This window comes from Vairimorpha ceranae (genome assembly GCF_000988165.1).
Source record: "Vairimorpha ceranae strain PA08 1199 chromosome Unknown NODE_86, whole genome shotgun sequence".
NCBI classification, from domain to species: domain Eukaryota; kingdom Fungi; phylum Microsporidia; family Nosematidae; genus Vairimorpha; species Vairimorpha ceranae.
The window spans coordinates 300-15,145 of record NW_020169381.1 but is presented as its reverse complement, the minus strand read 5'-3'; the positions used below and the strand labels follow the sequence as shown (position 1 = coordinate 15,145).

The following is a 14,846-nucleotide window of genomic DNA, read 5'->3' as shown; positions in this document are numbered from 1 at the left end:
TATTTATTATAAGTATTGTTTTTTTCGCCTAACAGAAATTTTATTCATTTATGAGATTGTAGTTGCATATGTACAATGGTAAATTAAAGCTACCTTATTAAAAAAGTGAGAACTATTATATGACTTTTTTAGACAAAACTAAAATCTTAAAAATAAGTTATGTAAAAAAAAAACATTTTGTATTTGTCCTAAGAATAAAAATCACTAACATTTTTCTATACGTTACATTATGTGTCTCATCACCCCTTTTGTTCATGAGAAAACCTTGAATAAATTCTTAACTTTTAAAACTTAACTTAAAAATTTTATAATTTACACTCTTATTAAAAAAATTTATTATATTTTTTTGCTGTATCGCTCCTCTGAACTAATTTGTGTTCTTAATTATTGTATTGAGCCATGCCGATGTTGTTATGTACGCTCGCTTAAGATAAAAAATGGTCTTTAAGTAGACCAAGGATTCTGTTACTTAAAGAATATTCTTTTCTCCTATAAGCAAGGCCGTGAAGGTATTCTGGCGTGTAAGCGCAATATTGATGTTTTGTTTTTACAGTGGAGTTTTCAATTGTCTGGTGGCTTTTTTTATGATGTTTTACATTTTTTAACAATAAATTTTTTATTTTATTAATTATTGCCTGAACTATGACAAATAAAAGTAAAAATAATTTTTTGAACAAACTTCTTACATTCAAACTAGTTGAATTATTAATTTATTATCATAAAATAAAGATTTAAAAGAAAGAAATAAAAAATTGATAGTAGAAATTTTTATAATATGCATATGCATAGGGCGACAGAACAACTGTTTGCGTAAAAGAAATAAGATAAAAATAGACACATTTTTTTATATGTTTTTGACGTAACCCCCGTCGAGGTGCTATTCAACAATAGAAATAATATTGAAGTGATTTATTTTAGTCGTGTTTGACTGCATTACAACCCCTAAATTCGGGGTTTTCTTTTTTATTTAAAATTAATTAATCAAAATCTACTGATTCGCCATTTAATTAAAATTTTAAATATTTGATTTGTGGGGATGCCACAGTTTTCTATAAAAAGTCTGTTGGAATCAACACGTGTCCAATTGAGGAGAAGTTTAATTAGTGAGACAACACAACTTTAGTGTAAAAGGTTTTGGATTGTTAGTTTAGGTATTTTGTCCTTGATGCGTCAGGACATCACAAATTATTGGTATCCAATAATTAAAAAGAATTTTTACCAATAAAGATGTTTTTAGACTACTCCAACAAAGTCTTTCCTAGTAATTATCATGACGTCTATTACTAAATTTTAAGTAAGATTATACATAATTCTCTGAATTTAAGAATATCGTAAACATTCTTTAAATGTGTAAATCTGTGCGACCATGAAAATACAAATTAATTAACAAAAACTTTTGATGCTTTTCGGTTCTCCGCCACCTTACTGTTATATGAAATTAAATATTTATTTGTGAAATGATTAATTAAAAACCATATTTAACTATTTTTAATATGTTATTTAAAGATATTCTTAGCGTATTATTACCACTTTTTTAGATATTACGTTTGTTACACTGCAATACACTTAAAAAAAGGGCTAAAAATAGCTTTACTAGGCAGATTTTACAGGGGACAAAAAAAATTATTTTTAGTCCTTCTTTTTCAATTTTTATTGCATAAGATAATTTGTAAGAAGACATTAAATAAATAAAACTGACAAACATAATTAAATATTTTATTTAGAATTTTAGTGGTAATGGAGTTTCATTTTTAATAATTATATATCTAGAAAAAAATAAAGAAGCAAGTCTTTCTTTCCTGCACCTATTAGGTATAGAGGCTTTTGATGAACGCCAGTTTTCCTCTATTGTGTTAGTATGAACACCTGTTTTTTTGGTTATAAAAGTTACTGAATAATTTCACCATGTAGTTTTTTTTAAAATATAATCCTAAATCATAATAAGCTTTGCGCGTATCTGCGTATATTGTGGATTCAGTATTAACGTGTTTAAATTATTAAAAATTAAGGTTTGCCTGTCATGTTTTTATATAATAACGAAAATTGTTTTTTTATCGGTAGTACGTTCTACCATTCCAAAACATTAAAACCCTTTTACAGGCTTTCCCTTGTTATATTTATTCTTTCCTGTTTTTGATTTATTGATTTCAACAACGATGTTGTTTCCTCCAATTTGTTTGCGTCTTTAAGATATCGCCCATAAATATTTTAAGATCTGCAGTTTATTTATTACATTGACTATATTTTGTTTACTACAGCCTATATGTGCGCCGTTAGACCATAAGAAGCACTTGTAAACCATAAATTAATTATTTACTCAGTAAAATATGGTCAAGGTGTGCGTGTTCAAAAAAGGTGCTTTTCCAGATAATAAATAACAATCTGCACCTTTTCCATTTACATCGCAAAAAAAAGCCATCGGGGCATTGATTCGAGTATCAGATGAACAACGAGGACATTTTTATTTTTGTTTTGACGATTTTACTTAAAAATACAAATTTTGTATTTCTTCGTTTGTCATAAAAATTCTTCCCATTTTTAAAGAAGGGTTAAAAATAATTTTTTTTGCCCTCTGTAAAATCTGCTTAATAAAGCTATTTTTAGCCAAAAAAGTTAACACTTGTCTTAATTAATCAATTTACCAAATTTTCAACATGCACGCTTTAGACGATTTTACAAAGTTTTTTTTGATTTGCGTGGTAAAATACCTGTCATGATGCAACTAGCAGATGACCACACTTTTAATTTGTTTCATTACATCTAATCTGTTTTAATATTCATTATTCTGAAAGAAACAGTTAATTTACTATATAAATTACATACATGTAGTCTTAACATCTTAATTAAGAATCTATTTGTTTGCTTAGTTTTTTTATCTATTTAAAGCTATAAAACATCTTTTACTGGAACCTTAACAATAAGGAAGAAGAAGCTATATGGATCCAAATAAACGATCTTATTGTAAAAGATTTTCAGCTTCGACAATACTACAATTTAAAAATTTTTTATTTTATGAATTTTCTTGAATTTTATTTTTTTAAATAAAATTATTAAAAAGAAAGTTTATTAAAAGTTGATGTGATAGAATATTCAAATATCAGTAAAAAAAAATAGTAACCAAAGCGGGACAGTAATAAAGATCTATTTAGAAAGTTATTTTAAATCGGGACAGCTAGCCCGATTTTTCAAGTGATGTTGAGGAGGGATATATGTACAAAAGAGAAATTTTTTTTAATGTAAAAAGATTGTAGAGTTTGAAAAAATTATTTCTGGAACTAGTGTTAAAGGCAAGGAAAAGTTACTAAAAATATGTAACATAAAGAATGAGTTAACAATAAAGTACATTACGAAATTTGACAATTTAGCAAAGGCTTTTTCATAGACAGATAAGCAGATGCCTAATATCAGTTTGGGTTGCATTTACGATTAAAGTAAAGAGTTGTTTTCTAGTAACTATTTTTGCAAAATTACGTTTACGATTACATAATTTAATTTATTTAGTAGAAAACAAAAGACAGTGCATTAGAGAATTAGATAGTATTAGTCAAAGCATGATTGAAACAATTAAAGAATATAGAGAATTTATGTACAAAAAAATTAAGCATATAGCTTTTATAACAACCTTTAGAATAATCAAAACTTATAATAAAATGGCAGAAGTATGTATTTTTAAAGGAATTAGGAGATTACACGCACCTGGAATTAACCCGCATAAACTTGATTATTTATTTATAAGTGAAATTTACGATTTTTAGTATAAGAAGAAAATAAATCGTTACTTAAAATAGATAAAGACACGATTAAACATTTAGATTACAAAAGAAACAATTGTATAACAGAAAAAAGCACAAAATGATGCAGCTTACATAAAGAGGATTATGCACACAATACTCAGAGTTATTACACTTTAAAAATATTAAAAATTTGACCATGATAAAGTTAAGAATAAAAATATGGTTATACAACAATACGTAAACCCAGAGAATGAAATTAACATCGAAAAAATTATTAAAAATAAAAAATTTCACTTTTAGTAGATGGTGGTTCGGATCACAATTACGCTAGTGGGAATGAAGTAAGAAACTAAATCTTTTTATAAGTACGGGAAAGAAGACAACAATAGTTTTTGGAACAATCAAATAGTAGATACAGACAGAATAATTAACAATAAAATAAGAATAAAAGAAAAAGCATTCGAAGTTAAATTTTATGTTTTAAACAGATACCAACTACATTACTATTAGGAAACAGATTCTTATTTGATAACAATGCAAAAATAAACTTCCAGGTGGGTGTGGTGGAAATGATGGGAATTGCCAACGGAGTTGGTGAAAAATTAGATCAACACTTAGTAGAGAAGTTATGTTTTAATAGTGAAGATGAAATTTTTAATAAATTTTTTACACTTTGCAAAATTAATAATGAGAAATTTAAAATTTTAAAAGGAGTAAAAGAATCTTTTATAATATCAGAAAAAATATCACAAATTAAGAAAAATCTAATACAGTGACATTTAAATACATCAAAAAGGGTAAACAGGAAATCAAAAGGTTAATAGATGAAGACATAATTGAATGAAGTTTTCCTACACAGTAAGCCTGGCGTTTTTTAGTAAAAAAACAAATAAGGACTTAGACTTGAAGTAAATTACAGAGAAATTGAAAAATGTCATATTGATGATCCGTGGATTTTACCCAATATAGATGATTGTTTAATTAATATTGTGAAAAATAGATATTTTACTCAATTAGATTTAAGTAAAGGATTCAATCAGATAATGATTGATGAGCAAAGTAAAAAAACACATCACTTTTTTTGAAAGGACAACAATGGGAATATAAAATAATCCCTTTCGGTATTAAGCCTGGTCTTAATAAACCATTTCAAAAATATATAGCAAACATTCTTGGTGACATTGGTAACGTGTTTGCATTCATAGACGACATAATAATATATAACAAAGGCAAAAAGATTATTGTAAAACAGTTTCAGAAGTACTTAAAAAACTGTATAAATAAATTTCGAACAATCAATTTCTTTCAAAAACAAATTGAAGTATTGGGATATGAAGTAAATATCGAAGGAGTATTACCTAGAACAAAATATTTAGATAATAAGATATTTGATAAGGAAATTACAACCAAACGGGACATATAGAGACTTTAGGCGTTCTTAATTGGTATGAAAATTTATACCAAATATGTCTAGACGAATTGCAAGTTTAACACACTTGTTAAGGAATGGTAGTAAAAGTATAAGAATTGAGCCCAGTATGATATTAGAAATAAAAAAATTAAAGAATATATATCAGAAAAAGACATATTTGCAATTATCTTGGTCACACAAAAACTTCACCATACAATGTGACGTATCTGAAGAAGGAATAGGCAGTGTTGTTTCAAAATGATTAAATAATAAGATATTATAGCAAAAATTTACAGGAACGGAATTGAATTATACAATTGTGGAAAAAGAGTTTTAGGCGATTATATTATCCTTTATAGCATTCAAAAACATTATTCAAGGAACACATGTAGAAATACATACAGACAGCAGAAATTGCATTTACAAAAACAAAGCAGTAAATTCAAGAATTATCAGATAAAAATTAATCTTAAATTAATTTGATCGTATAATTTAACATATAAAAGAAAACAGAATTGTATTGCAGATATTTTATCAAAGAACCAGTTTGCAAAGAGTAAAAATTTAGAGAAAGAAACTCATATAGAGAAGATAATAAAGAATTTAGTGTTTATGAAAATAATAGTAAATTAATTGTAAATAATCAAAATAAAGTGATAGTAGAACATTCAAAAGGAATTAAAATTTTTAAGATTTATGCATAAATACAGCGAACATAAAAAAATTAATACTTTATATTATTACTATATTAAAGAATTGTATATGCAAATGTTTAAAATATCTAAAGAACGTAGGATATGTGGAATATTTAAAAGCAATAACTTTAAAAAAATATTGAAAGGATGGATGAAAACCACTTTACCTTTTAAAAACATAAGTACAGATATCTATGGTCCATTCAGTCTAGATGAATATATTTGCCCCGAAAGAAAAAAGACAGGATATATTTTTACAATTACAGATATATTTTCAAGGTTTACTAAATTATATTTTTTATATAATATTAATTCGGAGGCGGTAATTAATACTATAGAAAAATGGATTGAAGTACATGGTGTTCCAAAAGTAATAACGGCCGATAACGGAAGGCAATATATTAGCAAGCAAACACAAAGTTATTTGAAGGAAAAGGGAATCAATCATATTTTACTCCAGCATACACAGCAAGTTAAATGGTATCTCAGAGGCATTAAACAAAATCATTACGTTCGTTCTAAGTATTAATAATAAAAAAAGCAATTACAAAAGTGGAAACTTCCATAAACATTGATTATAACCGAAATCTACAAAGATCACCTATGGCTATTATCAATAAATATGACCCCCTTAAAATAACAACAACATTCAACTATCTATACAGAGCAAATAAAGTAAATGTTATCAAAATAGGAAATCGGTATAGTGAGAGAATATTCAATGCTAACAAATTAGATTTAAAATTTGAAAAAAAAGGTTATTGGTGTAAGTAGTAAAGGGTACTGTGTTAAACCGCATGAAAATAAAGGCTGGTCACACATTTGTAATTTAAAGTTCTAGAAGGATAGTTTGTGTTAAAATGTCTGTAATGAACCAACTAAAACATGTAGATTGCTTGTTTAATCATTACAGTGTGTTTGTCCAAAAAACCCATTAAACGATCTTATCCTACCTTAGTATGTTGACATGTTCTAGTATCTTTTGTCTTTCTTTTATTTTACCAATATGTTTATTTAGCCATATTCAAAAACTATATAAAAGAATTGCAACTTTGAGGGGATCGAGAATTAACACGAATCAACGGCTTAACAAATTTACGTTGCGTTTCATTTTATTTTGCAAAACACGACAAAATCTTTCTAATTATTTTTAATCAAATTCTACTTTCTTTCTTCAATCATCTAATACCCTTCTTTTAAAACTATATAATATTTAATTTTTTCAAAAAATTTAAAAATAAAAACATTAAATTCTTATGTTGCAGAAAGAAGGTTTTTAACAATTACAGAAAGTAAAATATTTTGCAAATTCTTCAATATTTCATCCAGTTAAAGCATACAAAATACATTCTTGTTTGTTCCTGTTAATTTTTAAATGGGTTATTGTTATGTACTTCATAACATTTATTATTTTAACTTAAATTTCAAAATAATTTATTATAAATAAAAATTTTGAAAGAATAAACACAAAATTTAAGAATAGCAATAAAATAACTTTTAATCACAATAATATGAATAACAAATCAAAGTTGTACAATAAAAGCTTACTAGAGCTTTACTTAAGAAATGGTTGTGTCCCAGAGAAGACTATAGTTATAAAATGAGGAAGAGAAAAAATGTCCTTAAGACGACGTTAATGTTTTTTGTATTTACTTTTTAAATTGCAGTCCGCTGCATAATTTTACGACACCCCTATTTTTATCAAAAACTCTACTAAAATTGCACTAATGTAAAATTTTATTGACATTAATTAAGTCACTTTTATATTTAAATTGGGGTTTAGTTACTCATTTATTCTATTACTAGATATAATGTATTGCTTTCGTAAAATTGGGCTTTGTATAAAAAAAGTGATGCATAATCTTGCGAGTGTTAAATTTTTGGTAAACTTTTTTTTGGCAGAAAATTTTTTTTTAAAATTATTATTTTGTTAGCCTCTGATGATGGAAACCAACCTTCGATGATTTTGAAAAGGTTGTTATTATGTTGCTGAGTGAGCAAAAAACGTCAATTTCTAAAATTAGCAGAAAGATGGGCAAATCACGCGCTGTTATCGCTTAATACATCAAAGATTTTATTAATTATGGTAAGAAGAAGCCATCTGGTTTCTTTTGAAAGGTCTCTCTTAGGACGTTGTCAAGATTATTTAAATTACTTTTAATAAAAATGTAATGGTAAATAAGTTGAAGTATTTTTTAGATTTAAATATGCATAAATCCATCATAACAAGAATTTTGGCAAAAGATGGCAAACATAAAAAAAAATGCCGTCGAAAACCTGCTTTAAATTTTAAACATAAAAAAAATAGATTACTTTTTTCAGGTAAATATTAAAATATTGGGATTAGTGGAAAAAAATAATATTTTTTTTGAAAAAAAGTTCAATTTTAATGGTTTAGATGGTTATAACTATTATTGAGCAGGATTTAAAACAAATGAAGTTGTGTATTCCCGCAAAACCATAAGGGACCTTCAGTTATGGTAAAAGGTTTCTTTAATTTTTATGTGGAAACCCCTGGGTCGTCTACCTGAGGCTAAACAAAACTCAACATAATTTTCAATGAACTTTTTTTTATTAGTTGAGCTATTTCTATTCATCTCGATATAAATCTCTTCCCTTCTCCATAAATTTTATTTATATATTTTTTGGAGGGCGAATAAATTAATTTTCTTTATAATCATTTTAAAAATGGTATGCAGAATACCACAATTTCAAAAAAAAAATTGACTTTTATTTCAGGAAGTATAGATGTTTTAAATATCAAGATATATTAAATTACTATTTACATTCATTTATTTCTGGGCAAAATTTATTTAAAATAATTTTTCAGCAGGATAAGATAACTAAGGGCCACATGTTTCAGTATCCATAAAAGATTGGCTAGCTTGCAAAAATATCAAGACAGTGTTTTGGCTAGCAAATTCTCCTGGTCTTAATTCTATAGATTATCTTTGGGAGAGCTTTCTAGACAGTTTTATTCTGAAGGTAAAACCTATGGTAGTATAAATAAATTAAAAACCTAAATTTTTAAAAAATTGGCATAATATAAGCACGGATTTCTGTAAAAAGCTTATTGATTTGATGGGAAACAGAATATAACTAGTGATTGAAAATAATGGTGGCCTAATCGATTATTTAATATCATTAAAATTAAACTATCGTAAGATTATGCAACACTTTTTTTAAAAAACCCTAATTTTATATAAACAATACATTATATCTACTATAAGAATAAATGAGTAATTAAATCTCAGGTGAAATAAAAATTGAATAAATTAATGTCAAAAGACTAAAACATTAGTGCATTTTGCTTAGAGGCTTTGATAAAAATAGCTGTGTTAAGATTATACAACAGACTGTAACAAAATCATTTTAAAAAATATAATTTTTTTTAATTTAAAAATTTTATTTGCTTTTTAAACTTAAAACATTTTAATTCTCTTTAAAAAGTAAAGAATTCCAGAAAATTACAAAATTTTGCACAAGTCTCTACAATTACCCGGACTATTAAATTTTATCCTGCACACGTCTCTTCTATAGTATTTTCGTGCATACTTCTTCAATATAAAATACTCTCAATACTATGCTTTATAAAAAGATGTATACATACTGCAATTCTTTAAATTGACTTATTCTTCCAGCAATCGATATAAAATGCTTTCTGGCATGGCATATTTAATACGTAAGGTAAATGTACACTTGCCTTTCTATTTTTAAGTTAAATTAGAAAGCAAATAGCAGGACATATGTTTAATCATTCTTCAGACTCATACTCACCAATTCACTGTCCTTTGTTATATTTTCATTTGCCAAATTTAGTCCAGTATTTCCACAAATATGTCAGAACCTCCACATTTTGTATCTCTTTTTATATTGGGTCGTGAGCGTTTTACAAAAAGATCAATCGTTTTCTACTTTAATCCGAAATAAAGTTTATAAGTTAAATTGAATTGTTATGCAAAAATAAAATACAACTTTCGAAACTATTTTTCAATTAATTTAGTATTAAAAAATACCCTTCTATTTGTAATTTTTATTTCCTTTTTGCAAGTAGCACGAGAACATCTTAAAATATTATGTCTCTTAATAAAACTTTATACGTTATTTTAATATCGAGAACAAAACTATTCTAACATAATATTAAAAACAATTTGATCAAATGCCTTTTTCGTTTTATCAAAATAAATACTCATTTTTTTAGAGCTATACAAATCTTAAAAAAACCGACATATATTTTCAAATTAATTGAAACACTTTATGCATCGTGTTTTAAAAAAAGTAGTGGTGAGAATGAGAATACGATTAATTAGAATAATGTTTATTCTTAATCTGCAATCGTTTGTCTCTTAATTTAATTCCTTTAAATAGTATCGTGGATCAATTTAAACAAACAAAAAAAAGTTAAGAGTTATTTAAATATCTAAAGAGTGATTTATAGAAAAAGACTCTAAAGTCTTTTTTGTTATAATATTTTACATAAACAAATCGTGATGTTCAAACAAGTAATTCACAAATATGTAGTTGGATCACTAACATTAATAATAAAATAACTATATATGAAGTATTTAGTTGTTTTTTTTTCAATAAAAAATTTAGATTCTATCAGAATCTTGCAGATTAAAACACGTCGACCTCTTTTCATTACCATCTACGAAGACAAAATCTTTTTTTATTCTTATTTCAAGGAAACGCTTTTCAAGGTTTTTCTTAAGTACTATTGATTAGATAAATGCTTCTATCCTGGTTAAAATCTCAAGTCATTTCTTATAACTTACATATTAACATACATATTTGCAAAAGATTGGTTATTTTATTAATAAAAATAATTTTTCTATTTTTTTTAATTAAATAAAAAATTAATTAAATTTTCTTCTTTTTTATTTTGAAATAATTTTTTTTGAGGGTAAAAATGATTATTAGTATGGACAAATACGGATGTAAATTGTATTTCGTCTTTATTTTTTTATAAATATTAATTTTTCCAGCTATTTAATGTTAAAGTGCTTGTCTAATGCCTTTCCGCTTTTTGTCTCTTTATTACAATCTTCTATGTTAATCTCATTTGTCTTTTTTTGTTGAAGTATTTGCATAGTTCATATTTAACTGTATCTTTAGGCATCGCTAAAAAGTAATACTTTGTATCATTTATATTATTATTTAATCATATTTTTTAAAATCAATCTTCTAAATTTTGTTTTTACGTATTTTTTTTTGTCCACCAGTAATTAAATATAAAAATCACTATTTAAGAGTGTAGATACTTTAAATATTAAGGTAAGTAGTATACGTTAGATATATAATGCTATATGCTTCGATCTTCAAAAAACCGTCTATATGACTGAGATGTACCTGTAGGACATAACAAACTTTTTAATAAAGCTCTAATAGGCTTTTGTTAAAGTTTTTTGTTAAATATTCTTATTTAGGTAATTTTATTTCTTTTCATTGTTCTTCTATAAATTCATGCATTCCCTTTATAAAATATTATTTGTAATAAGCTATTTTAAAGTTTAAATTATAGTAAAAATGTCATGAAATATATAACAATAACATCTGCAAACTTTTTTATACTTGATAAATGATTTATGGAGTCTGTTACATTTGAAATATGAAAAAATGAAATTATTTTTTTATGAATTTGCTAAATGTTGTTCAGTATTTATCTACTGTCATGGCTTCTGAAAGTTTAGCCAAACCTAATACAAGACACGCTTATGATAAATTTGACAATTTTGTTCCTTATGTTTTAAAAAACCTACTTGGAACCAGGCCTGTATGCAATGATAATCATTTTGGGTCAATTATAAATTTAGATGCATAAAATCTTTTTATAAAGATTTTAAACTTATTAAATTTTGTTTAGAAAATTTTATTACATAAAATTTTGTTATACAGAAAGTCATGTATTGAGATATAAAAAAAACTTGCTATTTTTCATGCGATACAGACAAAAAATTAAAACGAGGAAAACTATAAACTAAGCTATGATTTATATTTTTTTTACAACCATAAATTTATGTGTGGTAACCTCGAGCGAGACGACCAAAACGAAAGTATTGCTTCAAGGAGGAGCAGATAAATTTGTACTTTTTTAAACTAACTTGTTTATTATTATTTGCATCCATCTTTGTGGATGCCCCGCTGTATTATACTTCATGCCTCCTCATTTTTGCGTTACTCTTATTTTAAGAATTTTTATTTATAAAAAAAAAACTTTTTAAAAAATTCATGACGTGGGACGACATAGTAACAACTTACCATCGCCTATACGCGAACGACCTAGGATTATAACTAGACACAGAGGCATATTGTATACAGACAAGAACTCTCAAGATGATACCGGGTAGCTTAACTGTCGCCAGTCGCAAAAGGCTGAAGCTCACTTTGAGCTTGAATTGGCGGATGAGAAGGATAACTTTAAAACGATGGACTCAAGTATGGAAAGTTCAATGATGGACTGTCATGAATAATTAAAAGAAAAACTTATATCCGAATAAGTTCGTTTTTTGTAGAAAATTCATTTTCGAAAAATTATTAAAATAAGAAAAAATATAAAAAGTTATGTAATTTGATACCACAATATGTCACTTTTCGATAGATTTTTACTTTTTAATATTCAAGAATAAATTATGTACACTTATAGAATGTCCCTATGGGATAAATTCATGTTTAAAAAAAGCTCTATTAGGCTCTTGTTAAATATTTTTTTTTAAATTACGTCGTTTAATGTATTTATTGAATTTTTGAGTTTTTTATAAATTAATGCCCTTAAATTAAATGTTTTTTTGATTAAATAAAAAAATATTAAATTTTAGAAGGAAACTATGCAAAACTTTTTACTATTGATTCTTGTCAAGAATCTGATCATGACGGCTTAATATTTTAAAGTTATTAAATTGTCTAATTCATTAATATTGCTTAAAGTTTATATTTTCTCCTTTTCTTTGTAATGTTTATGCAACTTATTTGCTACAAAATATATATAGTTTCTTCACTGAAAGCCTTTGATTCGCAATTTTTTAAATTTTTATTTCTAAAATGGGTTTTTAAAGTATAATTTACCATATGTCAATTATTAAAATTGATTTCACTATTAATATTTATTTTTTTTATACCCGATGGAATTACAGAAAAAAAAAATTAAATAAATTTTAATATATAATATTTTTAGCGGCCGTAATATTACAGTTTCGAATCAATTTCGCCGAAATATAAAAAAATAGCCCCTAAAGCATATTTAAACACAAAATTAATTCAAAAGATTCATGAAAATCATAAAAAGCTATTTTTTTAACTTTACAATATTATTAGTATAGTTTAAAAGCATAACTTTATTTATTAACTCCGTTTAATTTGCTGTTTCAAATAGTTTGTACATGCTGCCGCTAAGTTCAGCTTTAATACTTTTTATTAAAATCATATATCGTAGTTTTTCTACAAATCGAATCAAAGACAAATCTTCACTCTCAAACTTTTTACAAAAAATTATTAATTCCTTACACATGGTTATTTATTAACGGTATATTAGACATTATTCGATTATATGTCGTAAACTCGACATTTGCGTCACTTTTTGTGCTTATTCTTAAAAGTTATATATTAATTAATATTTTTGCTTACTTTTTCATTTATTTTTAATATTTTTATTTACAAATAAATATTTTACTATAAATATAAAACGCAAATTAATTACATAAAATATTGTTCAATAACAAATCGACACGAATAACGCGAGACTCCAGAATTTTCCAGACCTCAAACTAGAGGAAACCTATTAAACAAAAATATTAAAAACATTATTGAAGCTTATAATAAAGACGGATACATCACTATACAAATTTAAACTTGAGATAAAATCTTTATAAATCCATTTTTATAAAAAAAGCTGGAAAAGTTTTTATTCCTACATGTGTAACTTTCTGAAATAATAAATTTTTATGGAAATATAGAAATTATATCGATATCCAAATTTGATAAATATCCAACTGATTATGCATTTAATATACAACCTAAATGCTTTATCACTTTGATAATTTTGTTTTAATCCTTTAGTAAAAAGGTTTTTATAAATTGTTCGAGAATAATAAAACAAATTAAATTTTATTCTACAAGGCAAAAAAATGCTCTAGTTGCATTAGAAATCGCGTATATAAAATTTAAAATTAAATCATTTATACATAAAAGTGAAAGGTTGAGTCTAGATGTCCAAAATACTTCCTTATAACAACTTTCCTCTTTATTTGGCATTAAAGGATAGATTAAAGAGAAAACCCTGCTATTTATAACCATATTTATTAAAAAAAACTGACTAAATAGAGCTAGGCAAGTTTTAAATAAACTATCATCCGAAAACAAGATAGTATTTAAGGCTTGCTTAACAATTATATTTCCAAAAAATTCTAAGTCTTTGTTCTTCATTTAAAAAACTATCACATTGTAAAAATTTATAATTAGAGAATGTATTTAAATATTCAATGGTAATATCATAATTAACTTCAAGCGACAAATTTGTAATCTAGATACCTTTCTTAGAAATTTTTGTTTAATATTACGCATTAATCCTGTTTTTAATTCTTTTTGTATTATCTAAACTTACCAAATTTTTTGCTATCGCTTCATTAGGAAGCATGTTTTTTGAACAGAATCATTATAAATGTTTTGAAGAGTACAGCTAGCGTTTTCATAAAAAAAAACAGTTATGGGATCATTAGTACAGAGCTTGAATTTATTGTTAATTAATTCATTTGTACTAAAATTTATTTACTCCCGTTTTGGAAAACTTTTTCTAAAACAATACCAGACAGATTCATTTTTGTTTTTATCATGATGCAACTAACATGTGGCAATAATTTTTAATTTGTTTGTATACATCTAATCTGTTTTCATAATCATTTTTCTAAAAAAAACAGTTAATCTTCTATTAAAATCTTACACATGTAGTTTTAACATCTTAATTTAGCAACATGTAATATTTAACAAGGTAAACAATTAAAATAAAAAGTAAAC

At 25.4% G+C, this 14,846-nt stretch overlaps 5 protein-coding genes across 5 annotated transcripts; 4 read left to right on the top strand and 1 right to left on the bottom strand.

Moving 5' to 3' along the window:
• Positions 1-4,303: 4,303 nt before the first annotated feature.
• On the top strand, positions 4,304-4,510 carry AAJ76_8600010842 (hypothetical protein; the record flags this gene model as incomplete). The annotated part of the gene is made up of 1 exon (XM_024476551.1): positions 4,304-4,510. The coding sequence occupies one exon, from the start codon at positions 4,304-4,306 to the stop codon at positions 4,508-4,510; it is 207 nt and encodes a 68-aa protein (XP_024330041.1).
• Positions 4,511-5,200: 690 nt separating this feature from the next.
• On the top strand, positions 5,201-5,407 carry AAJ76_860009945 (hypothetical protein; the record flags this gene model as incomplete). Its single annotated transcript, XM_024476555.1, has 1 exon — positions 5,201-5,407. The coding sequence occupies one exon, from the start codon at positions 5,201-5,203 to the stop codon at positions 5,405-5,407; it is 207 nt and encodes a 68-aa protein (XP_024330040.1).
• Positions 5,408-5,841: 434 nt separating this feature from the next.
• On the top strand, positions 5,842-6,369 carry AAJ76_860009304 (pol; the record flags this gene model as incomplete). Its single annotated transcript, XM_024476554.1, has 1 exon — positions 5,842-6,369. The coding sequence occupies one exon, from the start codon at positions 5,842-5,844 to the stop codon at positions 6,367-6,369; it is 528 nt and encodes a 175-aa protein (XP_024330039.1).
• Positions 6,370-8,011: 1,642 nt separating this feature from the next.
• Positions 8,012-8,173, top strand: AAJ76_860007134 (hypothetical protein; the record flags this gene model as incomplete). Its single annotated transcript, XM_024476552.1, has 1 exon — positions 8,012-8,173. One exon carries the CDS (start codon positions 8,012-8,014, stop codon positions 8,171-8,173), a length of 162 nt encoding a protein of 53 aa, XP_024330038.1.
• Positions 8,174-13,940: 5,767 nt separating this feature from the next.
• Positions 13,941-14,258, bottom strand: AAJ76_86000888 (hypothetical protein; the record flags this gene model as incomplete). Its single annotated transcript, XM_024476553.1, has 1 exon — positions 13,941-14,258. The coding sequence occupies one exon, from the start codon at positions 14,256-14,258 to the stop codon at positions 13,941-13,943; it is 318 nt and encodes a 105-aa protein (XP_024330037.1).
• Between the last annotated feature and the right edge of the window lie 588 nt (positions 14,259-14,846).